At 43.1% G+C, this 24423-nt stretch overlaps 2 protein-coding genes and 1 long non-coding RNA gene across 3 annotated transcripts; 1 reads left to right on the top strand and 2 right to left on the bottom strand.

The window, feature by feature from the left end:
• Positions 1-6651, top strand: NDUFC2 (NADH:ubiquinone oxidoreductase subunit C2). Its single transcript, XM_037840823.1, has 3 exons — positions 1-303; positions 3266-3409; positions 6468-6651. Exons 1-3 carry the CDS (start codon positions 135-137, stop codon positions 6515-6517), a joined length of 363 nt encoding a protein of 120 aa, XP_037696751.1. The 5' UTR covers positions 1-134; the 3' UTR covers positions 6518-6651.
• LOC119538086 lies at positions 5518-22378 on the bottom strand. Its single transcript, XR_005217509.1, has 3 exons — positions 22140-22378; positions 11530-11782; positions 5518-5574 (listed from the first exon to the last, which is right to left on the bottom strand). It is a non-coding gene; the product is annotated as an uncharacterized LOC119538086 (long non-coding RNA).
• Positions 14118-14585, bottom strand: LOC119538085 (thyroid hormone responsive). Its single transcript, XM_037840824.1, is given in 3 exon segments — positions 14118-14195; positions 14197-14339; positions 14342-14585. Coding segments are annotated over 3 exon segments (453 nt in total). The 5' UTR covers positions 14574-14585.
• Positions 22379-24423: the final 2045 nt, after the last annotated feature.

Raw genomic sequence — 24423 nt, 5'->3', positions numbered from 1 at the left:
GCACTGCCCTGCGCCGTGCCCTTCAGCCCGGTGCTGTGAGGAGAAAGCTCGCAGTTTAGGCCCGGAAGGTGGTTGTGGTGATTTTCCTCGTAGTTGGCGGCTGAGGCCAGGCCTTAGGTGGGAACGGCCTCACTATGATGAGCGGACGGCCGGGCCGAGAGCCCTTAACGTTCCTGCCAGACGAAGCCCGAAGTCTACCCCCGCCCAAGCTGACGGACCCGCGGCTTCTCTACACCGGCTTCATGGGCTATTGCGCGGGCCTGGTTGATAACGCGATGCGGCGGAGGCCGGTGCTGTCGACCGGTGAGGGCTGCGCGGGCGGGATTCAGCAGGGAAAAAAGGGGGTTGCGGGGGTGCGGGCCGGCTCCTCCACAGGCTCTCCTGAAGTGCCTCCGTTTTTCCGGGGTCTTATCGCCTAACTGGCCCCGCGTCATTTTCCTGGGGCGTCCGCGCCGCGTTAGCTCTTCAGAATCAGGCAGGGCTGTAGTGTTATTTCGCACTTCAGGAAACTAGTGCAGCGAAGCAGGGTCTTAACCCACGATCTCAGTGAGTCTGTGAAGGACCTGGGACCGAACTGCCTGCTCCCCCCGATTGTTGTGGTATGTGGTGGTATGTGCAGAGCGCTCATGCCGTGCGCTGCCGACACCACGTATATTCCAGCATTTAATCTTCCGAACATCTTAGGAGGAGGTGTTATCCACAGATGTGGAAACTGAGCCTTAGAGAGGTTAAAGCAGCTTGTCCGAGGTCATATGGCTGGTAAGTAGCAGAGGCCTGCTTTGAGACTCAGAGTGTATATTCGAAACCGTTGCTTCTCAAATTTAGTGTGCATACGAATATGCTAGGGATCTTGTTAAAATGCAAGCTCTGATTCACTAAGTCTGGGAAGGGGTCTGATACTCTACATTTTGCTCACAAACTCTCAGGTACTGCTGACGCAGCTGGTCTGTGGGTTGCACTTTGCGTATTTGGCTCTAAACCACTGGACTGTATTGCTTAGTAGGATGTCACTGAACTACTGACAGAGACTGAGTATCCTGATAATAGCAGTCACAGTAGCTGTGCACGGGGATATGGATTTCCAAAGGGAGAAGGGGAGAGAAACTTTAGAAGAGATATCTTTGAATTTAGTTTTGATACATAAGGCAGCTGAGAGGGAGCCTTCCCAGGCTAAGGAGCTAGTGGTAGCAAATGGAGGCAAGGGCCTCTGTGAATGGGGTTATTTTGATGATTTGAATGAGTGTACAGGGTTAGGATGATAAAGCTACAAAGAAGATTTAGGAAAATCATGGTAATTTATTCCCTAGGCAGGCAGGAACCTTGCAAGTTTTTGAGAGCTGGGGGAGTGCAGTAATCAGACTTGAGTTTTAAAATGTCAGCTTTGTCGGTAATAAAAAGCATGGATTGGACCCAGGGAGCCCAGTGAGGAAGGAAAGCTAATGCAATGGTTAGGCAACCCAAGTTCACCCTTGTGTGCCTCTTTAGCCTCCTTCCAGCTCTATGTCATGCTTGGAAGTCAGCTCCCAGTCCACCAAATCCCAGCACTTCTAGTGCTCAAATAGTACTGAAATCCCATCTCCCTTAGACATGACCCCTCACCACAAAAAAGTGATCTTTGGACACTTCTGCCCCTGGGAACATAGGGTTTTCTCCTTTTGATCGCTGCTGTACATTTGCCCAAGCCTGTCACTTGGTGTAATGAAAAGAGCTCCACTTCGGAACTAAATGGCCCTCCTCTACTGCTTCCCATCTGTCACCTTGGGCAAGTTACTTGGTCAGGCCTCTCAGAGCTAAAGTTTCCTCATCTATAAAATGAAAAGAATCTTTCTGCATTTGTTGTGAGAATTAAGTGAGATTCTATAGTAAAGTGCCTGGCACACAGAAAGTGCTGGGCAGAGTTCCCGTTCCTTAGCTTTTGTTACACAAACAGTTTGCCATACATTTGTCCAACATTTACTAACCTCTTTCTCTGTGCCAGGCACTGTATTACATACTGGGTGTACGGGGTGATGAATACCAACCCTACCCTGAAGGAGCTTCTAGTCGATTTGGAGAGATAAACAAGTAAGCAGTCCATTATGGATCTTGGTATGAAAGGCAGTTACTACAAATGAGAGATAAGTTCCCTGAGATAAGGAAAGGAAATATTTACAAGGTAGAATTGACAGGACTCAGTGACTGGATGTGAGGGAAGATGGTAGAAAAAAAGGATAATAGCTATTTATGATTTGGATTCCTGGGTAAATTGTCCTGTCATTCCCTGAGATAGGAGAAAGCTATGAATAGGAAGGAAATGAGTTGTTTCCGGTATTCAGCTGGACACATCTGTCAAACATTTCGATACGTGTTTTTCAGCATGGACATTTGGTTTGGATATACTTATGGGTCATCAGCACATGAATTTTGGATAAAACTATCTGAATAAATTAAGTTCTCCAAAAGAATGTGAGTGGGATAAGAAGAGAAGAGGGCCAGGGATGGAATTCTGGGGCATAGCCAGAAAATCAAACCTGTGGTTAGTCTTCTGCAAAATATGTGTCCACATAAAATTCACATCTTGGGATCTCCCCTTCAGATTTTAAATTTTGGCTATCCCTGGATCATATGATTTGATCTCCAAAGTCTCATAACAGGATGATTTTTTAAAAACTTGGTTTTGAATAGGTAATACATGCAAATGATATAAATTCAGGAGGTACAAAAGAGCAGACATTAAGGGGATTTCTTAATGAGATAAATTTGTAGTTTAGCTGGCTGTATTAGTAACCACTAAATATGCAAATATAAATCAGAATATGGAGACAAACCAAATTGCTCTTAGACCATTTGTAGAGGACTTTACTTCTGTTTCGTTATAGCCTGAACAGGTCCTAAATACAAGTTATCTTAGGTCTAATATTTACTTATTGAAAAAGAAAAAAAGTTTTTTTCTTCTGTTTTTAGTTTAGCATCTAAACTTCTCCACCTTTTATCACACAGAATTTTATAAAACCTGAGTAAAAAACTTTTCTGCTTTACTGATAGTTGCATTTGTAGACTTAATGTTACTCTTCATAATTGCCAAACTTCTCTAGAAGGTTGAATGTCTAAAGGTGAAGGCTGGTTTTTCAGATATAACCATACAGAAAAGTTTTGTTTGTTTTTTTTTAAGAATATTGGAAGAAAAGCCATACAATATATATCTGAAATTAAAATGTAAAAAATGTAATTCTTAATACACATTAACTGATTTTTGCTTTCTTTGCTGTTTGTCTTTGAATTTCAGGTTTACATCGCCAGCTTCTGTATATTACTTCCTTTTTTTTTGTTGGATATTATCTTTTAAAACGTCAAGAGTATATGTATGCTGTGAGGGACCATGATATGTTTGCATATATAAAGTCACATCCAGAGGATTTTCCTGAAAAAGGTATTTTAAGTAAATTTTAGAAAACCTTCTGGTCTTAACTGTGTACCATTTTCCCTGATTAATCTTATCCATGCCTATGGCTTCAGGTACCTTCTATATTCTGATAATACCTAAATCTTTGCAGATCCAAATTCATATATCCAATTTCTGGCTGAGTACTTCCATGCCCTCAGGTGACTTGACAAAACTCAAGTCACCTTCTGCCATCCCAAACTTCCTGCTCCTCTCTGCTTTAGTGAGTGGTACTACTGCCCACCTGGACCCTCAAGCCAGAAGCCCAAGAATCATCTTCGGGTCTTCGTTTCACTTCCATTAGTCATTAAGTCTTACCAGTTCTAACCTTCTAAATATTTCTCAAATTTGAACTCTCTCCTCTCCCACTTCTACTAACCCTGGCTCAAGCCCTGATAATCTCTCACTTGGACTATTCCATTCGACTCCAGCCTGATTCTACCTTCATTCAGTCTTAGTTTTGCTGAAACCAAATCTGATCACATCTCCACTTAAAATAGCTATCCATTGCCTTTAGGATAAAATCCAGAATCCTTAGAGTGGCTTATTTCCCCTGGCGAGGCTAATTGCCTGTCCTCTGGTAGAAATTCCCTGCCCATACCTTTTGTCTTCCACATTGAATGTACATGTCCTTGTCCCTCTCTGGACTCATGACTCTTGTTTTGTCTTTGTTTCCCCAACTTCTAAACCAGAGCCAACACATGGAAGGCACTTAGTAAATAATAGGTGACCTCAAGTGCATGGAACCCTGCAAGACTGGCCCAGGCCTGGCTCTCCAGCCTCATCTCACATCTCTCCTCTTCTACCTTAGGAAATGCTTTGTCCTGAACCTGCCCTATATGTCTTTGTGCATATGATATCCTCTTCCTGATATGTTCTTCCTCCTTTTGCCCCTATTTCCCCCCTGACTGCCTAGAAAATTCCTGCTTAAGATTCATCATGTCAATGAAGCGTTCACCCAGTTACAGACAGGGGCACCCTCAGCACTCCCTACTTATCTCTGTACAGCTATGAATGTAATTTAATATGATTGTGTTCTTGTCTATATTCTACATACATGTACACAACACAAATATGCACATATTTGAGCTCTTTGTAGGCTGGGAACTTAACCTAATAAGACACTCTTTTGTCTCCCTCGGGCCTACACAGTGTTTGGCACACAGATCCTTATTAGGTGTGCTAATGAATGAATGAATGTAGGAAATTTTTGGAGTTATAAATATATAAATAGATTTTCCTAGCCATATAAATGTTTCATATAAAACGTTACATTTTTTATTGTGGTAACATATATACCATAAAATTTGCCATTTTAACCTTTTTTTTTTTTTTTTTTTTTGTCTTCTTTAAATGGATTTATTTTCAACTCATGAAGTTTTTAATTTCTGTATTGGGATCAAAACTAAAGTCAGAATTTGACTCTATGATGCTTAGATAGTATTTTTTTTTTTTAATCATCATTTTATTGAGATATATTCACATACCACGCAGTCATACAAAACAAATCGTACTTTCGATTGTTTACAGTACCATTACATAGTTGTACATTCATCACCTAAATCAATCCCTGACACCTTCATTAGCACACACACAAAAATAACAAGAATAATAATTAGAGTGAAAAAGAGCAATTGAAGTAAAAAAGAACACTGGGTACCTTTGTCTGTTTGTTTCCTTCCCCTATTTTTCTACTCATCCATCCATAAACTAGACAAAGTGGAGTGTGGTCCTTATGGCTTTCCCAATCCCATTGTCACCCCCTCATAAGCTACATTTTTATACAACTGTCTTCGAGATTCATGGGTTCTGGGTTGTAGTTTGATAGTTTCAGGTATCCACCACCCAGCTACCCCCAATTCTTTAGAACCTAAAAAGGGTTGTCTAAAGTGTGCGTAAGAGTGCCCACCAGAGTGACCTCTCAGCTCCTTTTGGAATCTCTCTGCCACTGAAGCTTATTTCATTTCCTTTCACATCCCCCTTTTGGTCAAGAAGATGTTCTCCGTCCCATGATGCCAGGTCTACATTCCTCCCCGGGAGTCATATTCCACGTTGCCAGGGAGATTCACTCCCCTGGGTGTCTGATCCCACGTAGGGGGGAGGGCAGTGATTTCACCTTTCAAGTTGGCTTAGCCAGAGAGAGAGGGCCACATCTGAGCAACAAAGAGGCATTCGGGAGGCATTAATTACTTTTATGATATTGTGCTACCATCACTACCTTCCATTTCTAAAATTTCATCACCCCAAATAGAAACTCTTTACCCATTAAACAATAACTCTCCATAAAACATTTAAATTTCGTTAGATTTAATGATATGCAAGGTCCTATCTAGCTCTAGAAATTTTATTACTCTTTTATAGTCTCATGGCCTTCAATCACATATGTGATGTTAAATGGTTGGACCAAAATGGTACAGCTTTTTTGACAGTGAAGAGTTTAAAGACTCATACAAAGCCATGAATGGACATATCAAGGAATGGGGAATACTAAGAACTGTTGGATGTTAGAGCTGGAAGGAACCTTAGAAATACTGATTTCTGAGAGTGAGGCGCATGACTGAGCAGTCTGTAGTACCAGACCTTCTGGTTCTTCACCTAGAGACATTTCTATTGAATCCTCTGTCAGCAGGAGTGCACCTAACTGTATGGACTCTTTCTGTCTCTGAGCAGTATATTACTGGCAGGCATGCCAGGAGCCACATGCACTGGCAGCAGGGGCATGGAGCGCTTGACCACATCAGCTTCTGCTAGCTGACCTGTGCCCCTCCCTGTTCATTCCTTCTACCACTCTGTCAACCAGGATACTCCTGGCAGCTCCTTGCCTCTCCTGGTAGCCATCAGGATATTACCACAGATTCCTCCAGAGTTATATTCTTCAGTGTAACAAAATGTTAGTGATTGCCAAGCCACACAAGGACAAGAAAATAAGGAAATCCTCAGGGGGTTCCATCTGCAAGAACATTTAGTATTAATTTTTCTTTAGGAAATACAATTTTTTAAACAAATTTAAAAATAAATCTTACTGTTTTGATCTTTCCTCTTACAGATAAGAAAACTTATGCTGAAATTCTTGAAGAATTCCATCCAGTGCGTTGAAGTATCCAGAATGCTTACTCCAGTTCCACTGATATTTGTTATCTCGGAATTTTATGGAACATGTTTCCATGACATCTGGTGTTTGTATTAATCTATATGTTAACCCCTTGTAATTAAAATGGTCATCACGAGTACTCTGACTCCTTCTTGTCATAAGAAAAAATGGTTCATCAGAGAGTGGTCAGTTACCATTCACCCAGTTTTTTTTTTTTTTTTTTTTAATTAAATTCAATTTTATTGAGATGCATTCATATACCATACAATCATCCATGGTGTGCAATCAGCTGTTCACAGCGCCATCATATAGTTATGCATTCATCACCCCAATCTATTTTTTAACATTTTCCTTACATCAGAAAGAATCAGAATAAGAATAAAAAATAAAAGTAAAAAAGAACAACCAAATCATCCCCCCCACCCTATTTTTCATTTAGCAATGTACTTTTTTTTTTTTTTAATTGGGATTGTTCAGATACCATACAATTATCCAGAGATCCAAAGTGTACAGTCAGTTGCCCCTGGTACCCTCACACAGCTGTGCATCCATCACCGCACTTAATTTTTGTTCAATTTTTAGAACCTTTTCATTACTCCAGACAAGAAATAAAGTGAAAGATGAAAAAGAAAAAAAGAAAAGGAAACTCGAATCCTCCCATATCCCTAACCAACCCCCCTCAATTGTTGACTTGTAGTGTTGGTATAGTACATTTGTTACTGTTAATGAAAGAATGTTGAAATACTACCAACTGTAGTATATAGTTTGCAATAGGTATATATTTGTTCCCTATATGCCCCTCTATTGTTAACTTCTGGTTGTATTGTCATACATTTGTTCTGGTTCATGGAAGAGTTTTCTAATATTTGTATAGTTAATCATGGACATTGCCCACCATAGGATTCAGTTTTATACAGTCCCATCTTTTGACCTCCAACTTTCCTTATGGTGACATATATGACTGAGCTTGCCCTTTCCACCTCATTCACACGCCATTCGGCATTGTTAGTTATTCTGACATCTTGCTACCGACACCTCTGGTCATTTCCAAACATTTACATTCATCCTGGTTGAACATTCTGCTCATAATAAGCAACCGCTCCCCATTCTTAAGACTCGTCCTATGTCTTAGTATCTTATATTTCATGTCTATGAGTTTACATATTACAATTAGTTCTTATGAGACCCTGCAATATTTGTCCTTATGTGTCTGGCTTATTTCACTCAGTATATTGCTCTTGAGGTTTTGTCATCAACCCATTTTTTTTTTTTTTAAGATGGTTTTGTTCACACACCATACATTCCATCCTAAGTAAACAATCGATGGTTCTCTGAATGGTCACATATTTATGTGTTCACCACCTTCACCACTATCTATATAAGGGCATCTACATTTCTTCCACAAGGCAGGAGGGACAGTCAAAGAAGGTAGAGAGGCAAAAGAAAGAGGAAAAAAATGACAGCTAGGAAGTAGCAAAAGGAAAAATAACCTTAAATCAAAGTAAAGAGTCAGACAACACCACCAATGTCAAGTGTCTATCATGCCTCCCCTATCCCCCTTTATCTGCATTTACCTTGGTATATCACCTTTGTTACATTAAAGAAAGCATAATACAATGATTCTGTTAGTTACAGTCTCTAGTTTACGTTGATTGCATCCCTCCCCCAATGCCCCCCCATTTTTAACACCTTGCAAGGTTGACATTTGCTTGTTCTCCCTCGTAAAAGAACATATTTTTACATTTTATCACAATTGTTGAACACTCTAGATTTCACCAAGTTACACAGTTCCAGTCTTTATCTTTCCTCCTTTCTTCTGGTGTCTCACATGCTCCCAACCTTCCTCTCTCAACTGTATTCATAGTTATCTTTGTTCAGTGTACTTACATTGCTGTGCTACCATCTCCCAAAATTGTGTTCCAAACCATACACTCCTGTCTTCTCCTGTCACTCTGTAGTGCTCCCTTTAGTATTTCCTGTAGGGCGGGTGTCTTGTTCACAAAGTCTCTCATTGTCAGAAAATATTTTGAGCTCTCCCTCATATTTGAAGGACAGCTTTGCTGGATATAGGATTCTTGGTTGGAGGTTTTTCTCTTTCAGTATCTTAAATATTTCACACCACTTCCTTCTTGCCTCCATGGTTTCTGCTGAGAGATCCGCACATAGTCTTAATAAGCTTCCTTTGTATGTGATGGATTGCTTTTCTCTTGCTGCTTTCAGAATTCTCTCTGTCTTTGACATTTAATAATCTGATTATTAAGTGTCTTGGCGTAGGCCTATTCAGATCTCTTCTGTTTGGAGGATGCTGTGCTTCTTGGATCTGTAATTTTATGTCTTTCGTAAGAGATGGGAAATTTTCATTGATTATTTCCTCTATTATTGCCTCTGCCCCTTTTCCCTTCTCTTCTCCTTCTGGGACACCAATGATTCGTACATTCTTGTTCTTTGTTTCATTCTTAAGTTCCCAGAGACGTTGCTCATATTTTTTCATTCTTTTCTCCATTTGCTCCTTTGCATGTAGGTTTTCAGGTGTTTTGTTCTCCAGTTCTTGAGTGTTTTCTTCTGCCTCTTGAGATCTGCTGGTGTATGTTTCCATTGTGTCTTTCATCTCTTGTGTTGTGCCTTTCATTTCCATAGATTCTACTAGTTGTTTTTTTGAACTTTTGATTTCTGCCTTACATATGCCCAGTGTTTTCTTTACAGCCTCTCTCTCTTTTGTGAAATATTCTCTAAACTTTTTGAATTGATTTAGCATTAGTTGTTTAAATTCCTGTATCTCAGTTGAAGTGTACGTTTGTTGCTTTGATTGGGCCATAGGTTCGTTTTTCTTAGTGTAGGTAGTAGTTTTCTGTTGTCTAGGCATCTGACCTCCTAGGCCACCCCTATCAGGTTTTCCCGGATGAGAACAGGCTTAGGTCACAGAAGGAGGAAATATTCAGTATCTGGTTTCCCTGATGGTTTTTCTTAGAGGATTGATACACCTGTGCTTTTCTGCCCGGCAGTTGCACCTGTCAGCCTGTCACTGGCTGGTGTAAGAGGGTGTGGCCTGTGGCTCTCCTCCCCCAGGCTTTGGGGTCTGGTTCCAGAAAGGTGGGCAGCAGAGCTGGGCCCCTCCCTTTCCTCTTGGGAAGCTATGCCCCCTCCAGAGAGGTCACTGCATATCAACAAGTTCTTTGTTTCTCTGACTCTGCTGATCAAAATGTTTTGATTTTAAAATGGCCGAGGCTGTCTTTACTGCAAAGCACTGCAGGCTGAAAATGGCTGAGGTTTTCTCCACAGAGAGAGAAAGGGACAGATAAGCTCCCAGGTTCACCCGTCAGCCAGAGATAGCACCCGATCCTCTGGGCTCCCCGTCCTGAGACAGATATGTCCCCCGACTCTCCCAAGGTCAGTTGTCACCAAAAGCCTCTGTCTGCTTGTTGAGGATTTGCTGTCTGTATTGAGCAGTTAACATTAAAACCGCAGTTGGAGCCGGGCTGAGAGAGTGCTGCTCTCTAGCACCGCGAGGCTTCCGTGAGGGAGGGGTTCTCGGCTCTCAGCGCCGGTCCGCAGTTTTACTTACAGATTTTATGCTGCGATCTCGGGCATTCCTCCCAATTCAGGTTGGTGGATGATGAGTGGACAGTCACGTTTGTCTCCCCGCAGTTATTCCATGTTATTTACTAGTTTTTTGGTCATTTATGAATTGTTCGGGAGGACTAACAGTCTTCCACTCCTCTCTATGCCACCATCTTAGCTCTGCCTCCCATTCACCCAGTTTTAAGAAGACATCTGACAGATTTAAAAATGGAACTTAAAGTAGAGTTTAGTTCTAGTTCAGGGGTCAACACACTACAGCTCATGGACCAAATCCCAAGTTTTATTGGAACACAGCCTTGCTCATTTGTTTACATGGTGTTTGTGGTTGCTTTCATGTTACAACAGCAGAGTTGAGCAGTTGTGACAGAAACCTTATGGCCTACAAAACCTAAAATATTTAATATCTGGCCCATTACAGAAAAAGTCTGCATGCTCCTGTTCTAGTCTGTGAGTACAAAGCAAGCCAGATTATGGATGGCTTTGTGTGCCATGCAAAATAACTTTGACTTGATCCTATAGGTATTGGGAAGTCAGTAAAGGGTTTTAAATGGGAATAACATGGTCACATTTATATTTCTAAGCTTTCTCTGCAGCAGTTTGGAGAGTGGCTTGGAAGGAGACTTGGGACAGGGGGAACAGGAGTCTGATACTGCAAAGAAGTCTTTGGTTTTAGATGAATCATCCTAGAGAAAGTGGGCTTGGTAGCTAACATTGTACAGTGGAGCTTGGTCTAAATAGTATTGGAAGACCCTCCATGTAACTGGAAAGAGGCTGCTCTTTATGGCTTACCAAACCCAATTGCTTGACCAAAAATTTTGTTCCCAGGCTCAGATTTTTTAATCAAATTCATTTTGGGAGAGTAATAAAATGGTTTATTTATATGTAATTTCAAATTAGGTGGCAGTATGAATCTAAGCAGATGGTTCCTGGGCAAAATCAAATGAGTTCCATCTAGTCTCTTGAATGCCACTTATAAAAAAAATGTAATCATGTCTGAGAAAGTGCTTTAGAAACAATAAAGGTAAGTACAAACACAAGGTATTTTTTTTTATTGCAATTGCAATAAATGGATTTATAGTTCACTTGTGCTTGCCCTCATCAGTAGTCGGCAGGTAGAAGAAGGTGAACCTTTAGTCCCAACGGCTAGGGAAAATAGGATAAGTGAGAGTGGGAGGAAAAAAAGGTCAGCCTCTAACAGTAGGTCTCATATGTCAGATGCTTTTGATTCATCATCTTGTGTAATTTTCACAACAACCCTGTGAGGTAGGTAATATTATCTCTGTTTTATAGATGAGGACATTTAGGCTCCAATGGGTTAAATAACTTGCCCAAGTTTGCACAGTGAATAACTGCCAAGAGGATGTGAACTTTGGTTGGTCAAATGCTAACACCTATGCTCATTCTACTATTCCACACTGGACAGGTAACCATCTATTACCTCATGAACCAGTGGCCACCATCCCAAGCTGATTAGAGGAGCAAGTGGAGTTGTGAATAGCAACAAGCATCTTAAAGGTGAGCCAGTGATGAGTTCATGAATTGGTGCTTAAAGGAAGAGAGGGAAGCATCTCAGATAACCAAGTTGCTTTCACTTCCAGCTGCAGGTCCAGGCCTTTCTGGTCTAGTCATCAGTGCTAGCAAACTGCTCTGTGTCATCATCAAGGAGTCTGCCTTCTGTTGTGTAAAGTGATCTGTGGAATGACAATTTTTTGAAAAAGTCAAGTCAGTATGAATTCAAACAACTAAGTTACTGTCACATGCCTGTTAAAGTAGGAAAAAGAATGAAAACAATGTCCGTGTTGCTATAGGATAATTCTGGCAGTGCTGCAGCACTGTAAGGTTAATGGCTGAAATATCTCTTCTGGTTTTACCTCTATGTTTTACTAACAGGGAAACTGAGATGCAGAAAGGTGAAATAAGTTGTCTAGAGTCATACAGAGGTCAATGCTAGAGCCAGGACAAGAGCTCAGATGTTTTAACTCCTGTTAACATCCTGACCCTGTGGATGAAAATCAGTTAAGGTAAGATGTATTGAAGCATTATGGGGCAGAGTTGCTGCTCTGGTCTTTGAAGCAGTTTGGTTGGTCAAGGTGTGGGACTTCCAAACACTCTGCCATCCCCAATTCCCACCTCCAGCCCAGGCTGCAGAATTCTAAAGGCTCTAAGGAACATAGAACAATCCACTAGTGTAGAGGGAAGGAATTAGAATTGAGTTAGACAGACCACGTTTCACATCTTGGCTCTGCCATTTACTGAGCAAACTTAGACTCATTTTACTTCTTGGGCCCCTAGTTTTTTCATCTGTAAAATAAGGGTGACAATTCCATTAGATAATTGATAGTCAAATGCTTTCAAAACTATAGAACACTATTCAAATGCCAGTTATTTTTAGTACTACTGTTGTTATTCGGTGAAGAAACAAACCCAGAGAAGTGAAGTGGCTTACACAAGGCTTCTCAGCTCATAAGTGCTGGAACCAGCTTTTGAACCCAGGGCTTTACCCAGTGCAGCTTCATTCAAGAAGAACCTCTGAAAGGTGGCCCAGGTCGCCTCATGGGGAGAGGGATGGAGGGTTAAAGTTGGCAGTTTGGGTTTGAGGTGGGGGAAAGAAAAACGGCTGAGAAAATACCTAGAGCAGAACTCTGTTGTCTGTTTGGGTCCATTTATATTCCCCATCATGGTAGAGTGGCCTTAAGGCAGATTATGCTAGTAACACAAGATGGCAGAGCATGGGTATAATGGGAAAAAAACTTATCTAAAGGTGGGACCTATCCTGCTTTTGACCCCTTACTAGGTATGTGATTTGGGGTGAGTCACTTCACCTCTCTGGCTTTAATTGGGGATAAAAGTGGGGATAAAAGCTGCCCCACATACCTACCTCAGGCAGTTTTGAGATTCCAGTGGACATGGATGTGCTTTTTAACTGATAAAGCCAGTTCATGAGAGAAGGACTGGCTGGTACAATGATGCAGTTTCTCCCAATCTTTCCCATAAGTGACCTACCCATGACTGTCCCACATTCCCTTCTCACCTCTCACCCTATGCCACCACCTGCTTGTCCAGTCTGCTGCTCATCCATGCTTCACAACTCCGGCCTCTCTGTGCATAGACAACAGGCTCCGTTTCCAGCATATATGCATATGTACACCCAGCAGGGCTTCCCAGCAGTCATGCCTCCTCACTGGTGTGCTGTGAGTGGATTAGAGTGCCAAGATAGCAGTCCCTTGGCTTTCTGTTTGGCCATCTGAAATCTGGGATGGCCAGAATACCAGTTGCAAGGGTACTATGAGCTGCCTCATCCCCATGTTCTCATGTGACATAATAATATTCCACACACAAAGAATTCTGAATGCACACCTGAGTAAAAATACATGCCTTGGGCGAGTTTCTTCAATTGTCAAGTAGAAATAATAAAACCTGTCTTCACAGGATTATTGTGAATAGTAAGTGATAATTCTGTGTCAAGACAGGAACTATCCTGGCACTTACTACATGCTCAAAAGAAGCTATTAATGATTCATGACATCAAGGTTCTTTTATTTTAGGATCGATTAGATGACCTTGATGGCATATCCCCTAAAATTATAGGTAAATGTATATATAGTTGGACCCTGGGGTGCAGGTCCATAGCTTTAATCAGATTCTTAAAGAAGTCAACAGTGAGAATATACTCATTCAATTCATACATCAGCAAGCCTTCACATACTGACAAAAACACACATGTGCAAACACATGTATATATATGCATACAAGGTATGCCCTCACAAGCCACTTTCCCTTCTGTCTCCATAACAGCTCATCACCATTAGTCACCAATTCTGGGGTCAGAAAGACAGTAATGCAGGTCTGGTTTGGGCCCTCCCAAGTTGTGGTCCCAATACCCTAAAGTGAAGGTGGCTCTGAAAGCCAGCCTCTCCCTCTCCCATTGGGTTGCACCACCTCTCCCCCTCCTCCCCTGGAATGGCTTCTGGGTGGACTCTGCTGTCCACTAGCTTGGCCACCATTACCTTCTCTAGAGTCTGAGGCCTACAGAGCCTGTCCCATTATCTCCTGGTATTTCCTTGTCACCTCAGCTTTCATGGTAAGGTGAGTGAAGATGTGATTGTAGCCTGGAGTAGTGCAGGTAGAACTGGGCTTCCAGGTTCAGCTCCCCCAATACCCTCTCCTTCCTGGCTTCCCCTGTCTCAGCAGCTTCATTCTAAACCTCATCATCCTCATTTCCTTCCTTCTTGGCTTGCCATTCCTCCCAGGGAGGCAGCCCATGTCCACATCCTCATGGATGGCCTTGAGCATGGTGAAGTAGTTGTAGAGATCAGAGGCACCAGCCTCGGCCTGGGCCTGGGCACTGTGCCCACTCAGCTGCACACCCTGCAGAAGGCTGGAGATCATCACCACCTGTTCCATGTTGCCCACCATGGTAGAGTACCAAGCCATGATGGTCAGCAGGCAGTCCTTGGCATAGAGCTTGGTTAGCACCTGCATGGTTGCTTCCTCTTACACACTGAGTCCAACAGACTCTCCTGGCACTATTTCTAGGCTCTGGATCTGACAGCAGTTTGACAGGATTCCAAGGCCCAGCCAGTGGGCCAACACAGCCCTGTTTTGGGCCAATCCCAGGGCTTGGGTCCCAATGTCTGTATCAGGTGATCCATCTGCCCAGGGACAGACCTGCCAGCCTTCTGCTTGTCATGTAATCACTGCAAGGCTGCCTCTGCAAGAGCCCAGCTCCTCCTTCATCAGCTTGCTGGGCCAGTTGGAAAGAAACATTCCTTCCTGGTTAAAACACCTTCAAAGACTCACCTCTTTAGTTTCCTATGGTTGCTATAACAAATTCCCACAAATTTCATGGTTTAAAACAATGAATATTTATTCTCTTACACTTCTGGAGATCAGAAGTCCACAATGGGGTCTCACTGGGCTAACAAAATAGTTCATTTCAACCTAGTGTGGTAAGTACCACAAGGGCACAGCAAGCAGAGAGGAGAGGTGCTTGGCCCAGCCTGGAGGTTTCAGGAAGCTTCCTGAAGGAGTAATAACTTTGTGGAGTTAGCCAGGCAGAGAAAAAATGGGGATAATCTTAAAAGCAGGATGCTAAGGGGGAAAAAAAAATTGTAAAGATATATAAAGGATATAGTGTGTGTGTCATAAATATATTATACCTATTACAATTTTTCAGTTTCTTGCATCTATGTATTGTTTATGAATACAAACACATGTAGTAAATAAAAACTTACATGGGAATGAAAAACACTAACTTAATGAGCCATCTCTGGGGAGGGAGAGCAGAAAGTGAGGAAGGCATGGGTCATTTATATTTGTTAGGTTTTATTTCTCATGCTGAGTAACGGGTACGTGGATATTCTCTAATTTTTTTAATGTATTAAGTATCTATAACAAAGAGAATAAGAGTGGGAAATGTTTTCCGGGCAGAAGCACTAGCATAAGCAAAAGCTGAGAGGCAAGCAAAAGCAGGAATACTAACTGGGTCTGTGAGGGGGGTATATGGGAACTCTGTACTTTCTGTAAAGGAAGAAAGGAAGGAAGGAAGGGAGGGAGGAAGGAATGAAGGAAGGAAGGAAGGAAGGAATACTGATGAGCCCCCAACATGCCCGCACTCTCCCAAATCCACCCCAACTTTTCCAATCTTTACTCCCCCTCTTTCTATTCACACCCTCCTCCTGCGTCCAGCCTCTCACCGCCCCCCCCCCGTGACTCTGTCCTTTCTGACCAGACCAGATCTCCTACCTCTATATTACAGGCTTTCGTTACAGTATGCGTTTCTTTGGTAGTTCAATTCCTTAATGTATGCCTCCCCCAAAAGACTGCAGACTCCCTAAGGCTGAACCATTCCATTCCCAGAGCTTGCTTGGCCTGGAGGTCGACTACGACGGCGGCTGCAGCTGCCACGCCTGCCAGCAGAGGGCGCTGCCGGGCAAGCCCCAGGTCCTCGGCTCCGCCCGCGCAGCCAACGCGCTTCAGAGCCGCGGGGCGGAATCCGCGTGACGCCCGCGGGGAATGCACGAGTTTCCAAGCTCATAATTGTCCGCCTCGTTTTGCTACAAAAGGTACAAAAGGGTTGGCTGATAGGAAGAGAGTGGGAGAAAAATCCTGTCATCTTTCCGAGACACCACTCACCAAATAGGTGTCATTAATGCTTTGCAGCTGGCTTATTAAAGGGACTAGATTTAGCAAGTAAACACTAAGCAGATTTACTTATTTTCTGCTCCGACCCTTTCGAACTGATTCTGTGCTGTTCCTTTACTGTTCTTCACTATTCCTGGATGAAATCTCGGCATGTCCCGTAGCTTTTCTGAGAGTCTCCTGCTTATCTTTAGGTACCTCAACTCTTAAATCATGTAAGTGCAGGCCAGTGTTACAGCAAACCCTAGGCTTAATTCAGTTTTGAATCTCTCCCCTCTGTTCAGGCCATCCCTGGCAGGGAAACCTGCTGACTGGGGAAGGGGGTGGGGACAGCTTTTTTCCTTCAGGCTCCTCCTGCCCTCCCCCGCCCCCCCGGCTGCCTCCAGCTCTTCTAGGGCGCTTGGTGGCGGGGATGGGGATGGGGATGGAGATGTCAGGGGCTCGAACGCTGTAACTACTGCAAAGCCTTCCGAGTGTGGCAGATTCCAAATGCCGAAGCTTTCTTTCAGGAGCCAGATCACTCAGCTGCAGTAACCCTAAAAAAAGGGTGGGGGCTGTGCCTCCTCCTTACGCCTTCCACCTCCAGGTGATTGAGCCTTGTGTGCTCAATAGGTGAGGAGGGAGCCGCACATTCCCTGATGAGGTGTGGGTTGTGGGTTCAGGCACGGTGCACTGACAACTCTCCAAAGAAATCCTCTCTAGCTGCTCCAAGTTCCTGGGGGATTTCGACCTTTTCTCCGTAGCTGGGAGGTAGGTGAAGAGGTAGCTTTTGCCTGCTTCTCTCCCCAGGACTCCTACACTGGTAGACTAGCATCTCGCTTTAGGGTCAGCAGCTCTGGCACCCTTTCAGCCTTTGCCCTAGAGTTACTCACAGTGTCTCTCACTTGGACAAAGTTAACATGCAGGGTAGAAAAAGGCTGGACCCAGAAGTGGGTTCACCAGAGGATCCACCCAAAAGACAAATCTGACCAGCACTCCCTTGCGTCAAACCCCTTATTGTCCAGGTGCACTCCTTTTGGCCTTTGAAACGAAAGTCAAAATGTTACCTTCTCCAGGAAGCTTCTTGACACCCTCCAAGCTAGTTTAGGTGCCCCTCCATTGTGTTCCCACAGGCCCTGTCACAAATCATGTACGTTCTATCTTGATTATTTGTTTCTGTGTCTCAGGTAGATCCTGAGCTCTCCGAGGACAAGGATGGTATTTGTGGTTTATTGCATGTGTTTAATTATTTTATATGAAAAATGTCAAAAAGATAGTCAATATCACCCATAATCCCACCACTTCTTTTTGGTATTATAGAAAGAACAAAGAATCCCTTCCCCTCCCCACCTGGTGTGCTTTCCCACTTCCTTTTCCTGGTTTATGCACACACACACGCGCACACACACACGGAATTTTAGAGTTCATTCTATACAGGTTGATGTGCAATTTCTGTTTGTTCTGAACAGTCTGTCTTGTGCATCTTTCCATGTTGGTGTATATGATTCTACCTCATTCTTTTTTAATGGCTGGATATTATTCCATAGTAAGGAGACATCATAATTTATTTAACCATTCTCTACTGGTGGACATTCAAGTTGTTTCCAATTTTTTGGTAATGCAAACAATGCAGCAACAAATATCCTCATACATAAAACATGTGGGAACATTTTGGTAGAAGAAAATCCCAGAAGTGGGATGCTGGGACAGAGGGTGTGTGGATTAAAAGCGTAACAGATACTTAAGGGCCTGTGTTTCACAATTACCTTTAACATGAATATTCCTGACCTCCATCCCCAGAGATTCTGATTTAATAAGGATGAATTGGGGCCCAGGAATCTAGATTTTTAAAACTCCTCTCTGATCATTCTGTGAGACCACACAATGAGAAAAATGGCTGCGGGAATTGGATCTGCTGTGTTCCTGGGACCCTGCATCCAGCCCTGAGCCTGCCCACGCAGAGCAGGTTTGCTTCCTGGAGCAACATAAATTGTGGTTCCACTACCCATGCCTCACTACCACATGCCAGGGCTATCCTGGAGAGTCATCGGGCACAGTGTGCTGGCCCCTGGGATGATAATGCCTCTCAAGAAAGCTTGATGGACTGTACATAGTCGCCCTACCAATTCTGTGATCTGATAGCTCTGCTCACTGTGGGAGGCAAACTCACCTCTCAATTCAAATCAAGTGCTATCAAGGAAAAGTCTGCCTTACTTTCCTGAAGAAATTATGACTCACACAACAGATGGGTGGAGGACAACATAGGGAGAGCTGCTGAGGAGAAAGACAGAAATAAAGCTGAATTCCAGGGGAAAAAGGGTGAAGGAAAAAGAGAAGGAATAAACAGAGAGCCACACAGACAGAAAAGAGCCAGGAATAAAAAAGACAAGAGCTAAAAAAAGGAGACACAAAAAAAGAGAAGTGGAGGGAGAAAGAGCACAGAGAGGAAACAGAGAAAAGGGAAAGAAGGAAGAGAGAAGAAAGAGGGAAAAGAGAAGACAGGAGAAAGAAGAGAGGGGAGCATGCAGGAGGGAATGGGGTGAGTTCCTTAGGCAGTACTTTGAGACAGTCCAGAAACAAATGCTCATGCTTTGAGTCCCAGGAAGACACAGGTGATGGCGACCTCGGCTTGGTTCCCAGGCCCTGGCTATATGCCTGCTAGGGTCCTCAGCCATGCCTGCAGTCCTGCAGCAGCCTGTGGGGTGTCAGACTCTGAATATAGAGCAAAACCATAAATGGGCAGCCATACCATGTGTGCCCAAGTAGTGAGGACATCCTTCCTAGTGTTTTGGCAATAATGAGTAAAATCCTTGAAAAAGTGTGTATTCCTACGCAGTCTCTTAGCTATAAAGGACGTTCATTGCAGTGCTGTTTATAATACAGAGAAAATAGAGAGAAAGGAGCAAGAATGAAATGTGGCTTAATTTCTGATGACTTTGTATGAGGGAATGCTCTGTAGCCATTAAAAATGGTGGAACAGGAGAGTCCTTAATGATGTGGGGAAATTCTCATGATACCAGATGAAAAAAATCAGTACATACAAGCATACCTTGTTTTATTGCGCTTCAGTTTATTGTGCTTTGTAGATAATGTGTTTTTTAATACAAACTGAAGGTTTGTGCATTGAGGAAAGAGCAAGTCTACTGGTGCCACTTTACCAACAGCATGTGCTCATTTCATGTCTCTGCATTGCATTTTGGTAATTCTCTCAAAATTTCAGGCTTTTCCATTATTATTATATCTATTATGATGATCCATGCTTGGTGATCTTTGATGTTAACTATTTGTTTGGGGGCAACACAAACCATACCCATGTAAGATGGTGAACTTAATCGATAAATGTGTGGTTCTGACTGCTCCATTGACTGCCATTCCCCCGTCTCTCTCCCTCTCCTCAGGTTTTCCTATTCCCTGAGACACAACAATATTGAAAGTAGGCCAGTTAATAACCCTGCTATGGCCTCTGACTAAGTGAAAGGAAGAGTCACATGTCTCTTACTTTAAATTAAAAGCTAGAAATGATTAAGCTCAGTGAGGAAGGTATGTTGAAAACCAAGATAGGCCGAAAGCAAGGCCTCTTGTATCAAACAGTCAGCCAAGTTGTGAATGCAGAGGAAAAGTTCTTGAAGGAAATTTAAAGGTGCTACTCCAGTGAACATATGAATGATAAGAAAGTTTTAGTGATATGGAGGAAGTTTTAGTGGTCTGGATAGAAGACCAAACCAGCCGCAGCATTCCCTTAAGCCAAAGCCTAATCCAGAGCAAGGCCCTAACTCTCTTCAATTTTGTGAAGGCTGAGAGAGATGAGGAATCTCCAAAGAAAAGTTTAAAGTTAGCAGAGGTTGATTCATGAGGCTTAAGGAAAGACACCATTTCCATAACATAAAAGTGCAAGGTGAAGCAGCAAGTGCTGATGTAGAAGCTGCAGCAAGTTTTGCAAAAGATCTAGCTAAAATCATACCTGCTTACACAACATCCATTCTGAAGCCCATGGATCAAGGAGCCATTTTGACTTTCAAGTCTTATTATTTAAGAAATATCTTTTGTAAGGAAATATTCTAAAGAATAGATAGTGATTCCTTTGATGCATCTGGATAAAATCAAATGACAACCTCCTAGGAAGGATTTACCATTCTAGATGTCATTAAGAACATTAGTGATTCATGCAAGGAGGTCAAAATATCTACATTCACAGGAGTTTGGAAGAAGTTAATTCCAAACCTTTTGGTTGACTTTGAGGGGTTCAAGATTTCAGTGGAGGAAGTAACTACAGATGTGGTGGAAATTGCAAGAGAACTAGAATTAGAAGTGGAGTCTGAAGATGTGACTGAATTGCTGCCATCTCATGATCAAACTTTAACTGATGAGGAGTTGCTTATAAATGAGTAAAGAAAGTGGATTCTTGAGATACAATCTACTCTGGCGAAGATGCTTTAAACATTGTGGAAATGACAACAAACGATTTAGAATATTACAGAAACTTAGTTGATTGGCAGAATTTGAAAGGATTGACTCCAATTTTGAAGTTCTACTGTGGGTAAAATGCTATCAAACATTATCATATGCAATAGAGAAACCTTTCATGAAAGGAAGGGTCAATCAATGTGGCAAACTTCATTGTTGTCTTATTTTAAGGAATTGCCACAGCCACCCCAGCCTTAAGAAGCCACCACCCTGGCCAGTCAACAGCCATCAACATCAAGGCAAGAGCCTCCATGAGCAAAATGATTATGACTCACTGAAGGCTCAAATGATGGTTAGCATTTTTTAGCAATAAAGTTTTTTTACATTTAGGTATGTACAATTCTTACACTGCAACATATTAGATATAAGCTGTTGCACACTTAATAGACTATAGTATAGTGTAAACATAACATTTATAGGCACTGGGAAACTGAAAAATTCATGTGACTTGCTTTATTGCAAAATTTTCTTTCTTGCAGTGGTCTGGAACAAAACCTGTAGTGTCTCTGAGGTATGCCTGTAAATGTTTAAACAAATCTTTAAAACTATATGATTGTTTCCTCAAAAAGTTAAACACTGAAGTCCCATATGATCCAGCAATCTCCCTTCCAGGGATATACCCCCAATGAATGGAAAACAGGGACTCAAACAGATACTTCTATGCCAGTGTTCATAGCAGCATTATTCACAGTAGCCGAAAAGTGGAAACAACCCAAGTGTCCATGAACAGATGACTGGATAAACAAAATATGGTATATATACACAGTGGAATATTATCAGATGCAAAAATAAATGAAATTCTGATACATGTGACAGCTTGGATGAACCTCAGAGACATCATGTTAAGTGAAATAAGCCAAATACATAAGGATAAATATTGTGTGATTCCACTTATATGAAATATCTAGAATAGGCATATTCATAGAGACAGAATGTAGATTAAAGGTTTCCAGGGCTGGGGCGAGAGAGCATGGGGAGTTTTTGCTGAATGGGCTCACAGAGTTTCTGTTTGGAGTGATGAAAAATTTTGAAAATACTTAGTGGCAATGGCTGGACAACATTGAGAGTATAATTAATGCCACTGAATTGTCAACTTAAAAATGGTTAAAACAGCAAATTTTATGGTATATATATTTTACCACAATAAAAAAAAAGGTATGATTCAAATTTTGTCAGAAGAGGTGTAGGTAATGGGGATAGGACAACCTCTGCCCCAGGTCAAAATCTTCTTGAAGTTCAGTTCACTTCAGCCATATGGTAAGGGATAGTTGTTTTGTGATAATCTAAAGTCCAGAACCTATCCCCTAACATATTCTCCCCTTTGGGGAAATTCCCGTTAAAGTCTTGGCAGTGGGATAATTTCTGGTTCCTGCTCCCACCACAGAAGCCCAGTGATTGGAGTCTTCTTCTACCTACTTCTGGTATAGCCAGGGGCCTCCCTCCCTGAATAAAGGACAAGCTTACCTCGGCAACAGAAGTCAGTCCAGTTCCTTCAGTGTCAGCCCAGGCAGGCTTCTGCTGCTGGACCCTTTGAACTCCTGGTCCCCATCTTCCTTCATGGGAGTCTGAGAACATTGACATTCTTCTAAGAAATCCCCATTTTGCTAAGGAGCTGGCATTGGCCTCTGTTGTTTGCCACCAGGAGCCTTGCCTGATACTCCTGCTGTGCTTAGCTGCAGGGAATTCTGCTACCACTATCCACTGGGGATGCAGGGCTCCTCCCCTTCTCTTGGGATAAGGAGTCCTGGAGCTTTGTGAGAAGTTGTCATGTGGGGTAATCAGCTGGGGCCCACACACTTGGGCTGGACAGCCAATGAATAAGGAGCTAGATGGGATACAGTGAATTCCTCTCCAGGAACCCAAGGAGAATGAGCTGGCAGAGGTCCTGGTATAGGCCATGGGAAGTGCTCTTCTGAGTGACAGCAGGCAGTTGGTAAACCACTAGCCCCACATGATATCTGGGCACCTGAAAATTGGTCCTGCAGGTCCGGGGCCATCAGCATGCCCTGAAAAAGAGGACCTGGGGAGAAGTAGGGAAAGTACATAAGCTTTCCCTTGGACTGAGCAAGAGGCCTTTGGGGCTTTACGAGATGTCTCAGAGAGGAAGGGAGGATCCCCCCCCCCCAACCAGGGTGCCTGAGGACTCTGGAGGTTCCAGGACGTGGGGCACTTCCTATGTTGGTCACTTTGTCCTGCCCTGTCTTTGCTGTGCAGGAGTCAGTCAGAAAGCCTTAGATGAGAAGGGACTTCGGGTATGTTTGGGTAGGTGAGCCCTGGAGCAGGAATGGGTAGCAATGATTTTTTGTTTGTTTGGTTGGTTGGTTCATTGGTTTTGGAGAGACTTTTTGTTGAAGTATAACTTTACATACAGACAAATAGATTCAAGTAATTTTCAGAACTTAAACTTGTGTAACTAGCACCCAGCATAATAAAGGGAACATTACTTTGCATCCCAGAAGCCCCCCCTTTAGGAGGCAGTGATATTAAAGAGAACAATGGGCAGGGTCTGAGAGCAAAGGGGGAAGGAAGGAAAAGATCCTTCTAGGTACCAACCTGGGCTGATGTATGGTCCTGAGCCCGTCGGAGAACCCCCAGCTTTATTAGCACCAACCTGTGAACTGGCCCACAGGGCGGGGTTCGGGAGTGAACCCTTGGGAGCTGTGAGCAGGCTGTCAGTCACAGGCAGCCTTGCTAAGAGAGGCAAGAAACAGTGTTTGCAGAAGGCCCCAGTCCTAGGGGTAGGGGCTGGTCCCGGAACTTGAGGATAAACAGAGAAGAGAATCACTTCTTGGCTGGCCTGGGAGGGTGTGATTCCACAAGAGTCTGGGAGTGACCTGTCCCAAGGGAGTGGCTGCAGCACACACTGCTCCCCACAGTTTCTGTTTGTCCAGGAATGATTCACCTGAGTTCCTCTGATCAGCTCCACCTCCTCTTCCCCCGCAGTGAGCACCTGTGTGGGGTGCAGAGGGTGCCATGGGACCAGCACACCTGTGGCATTGGGGTCACCCGCATTTGCACCCTGGCTTTGGGCTGCATGACTTTGGGAAAGTCACATTCCCTCTCTGTCCTCGGTTTCCTTTTTCACTTCACAAATATTTCTGTGGGGCCTAGTGTGTAGCAGACAGCTGTGCTGGGTGCCAGGAAGAGAGTTGTGAACAAAACTGATATGGAAACTGGCAGCACTCCTGTTGCTTAGACTCTAGCAGATGGGACAGACACTAAACAAACAATGTCATGAAGGAAAACAACACTGTTATGATAAAGAGTACCAGTGGTGACTTCTGTCAAATGGAGTGGTCAGGGACGTGGAGTGAGTTGAATGGTGGCCCCCAAAGGGATATACCAAAAACGTATATCCAAGTTCTAACCCCCAGACCCTGTGACGGTGACCTTATTTGGAAAAAGAGTTTTTGCAGCTGTGATTAAATTAAGGATCTCGAGATAAGATCATCCTGGATTTAGGGTGGGCCCCAAATCCTTGTAAGAGAAAGGAAGGGCAGTTTTGAGACACAGACACACAGTGGGGAAGGCCATGTGGAGATGGAGGCAGGGATTGGGGTGATGATTCTACACGCCAATGTCCTCACCCGGAAAATAGATTTGATATTCATCTTCTTTGAATCTTCCTTATCGAGTTGTGAAGATTAAATGAGATAGTGCCTGTGAAACGAAGGTTACTTTTATTACCATTCCCTACTCGGAGCATCTTGACTCCTACTATTTGCACAGGGTATGCACTGGAGTTAAA

The sequence above is a fragment of the Choloepus didactylus genome, chromosome 6 (assembly GCF_015220235.1).
Source record: "Choloepus didactylus isolate mChoDid1 chromosome 6, mChoDid1.pri, whole genome shotgun sequence".
In the NCBI taxonomy this organism is placed as follows: domain Eukaryota; kingdom Metazoa; phylum Chordata; class Mammalia; order Pilosa; family Megalonychidae; genus Choloepus; species Choloepus didactylus.
Note: the sequence above shows the minus strand (reverse complement) of the source record. Positions and strands in the feature narration are given on the sequence as shown.

Bases quoted from the DNA above. Each gene is read 5' to 3' on its own strand.
- NDUFC2 (XM_037840823.1), top strand. From the start codon at position 135: ATGATGAGCGGACGGCCGGGCCGAGAGCCCTTAACGTTCCTGCCAGAC. The intron at 304-3,265 runs GTGAGGGCTGCG...TTTGAATTTCAG, and splicing joins GAGGCCGGTGCTGTCGACCG to GTTTACATCGCCAGCTTCTG. The intron at 3,410-6,467 runs GTATTTTAAGTA...TTCCTCTTACAG, and splicing joins AGAGGATTTTCCTGAAAAAG to ATAAGAAAACTTATGCTGAA.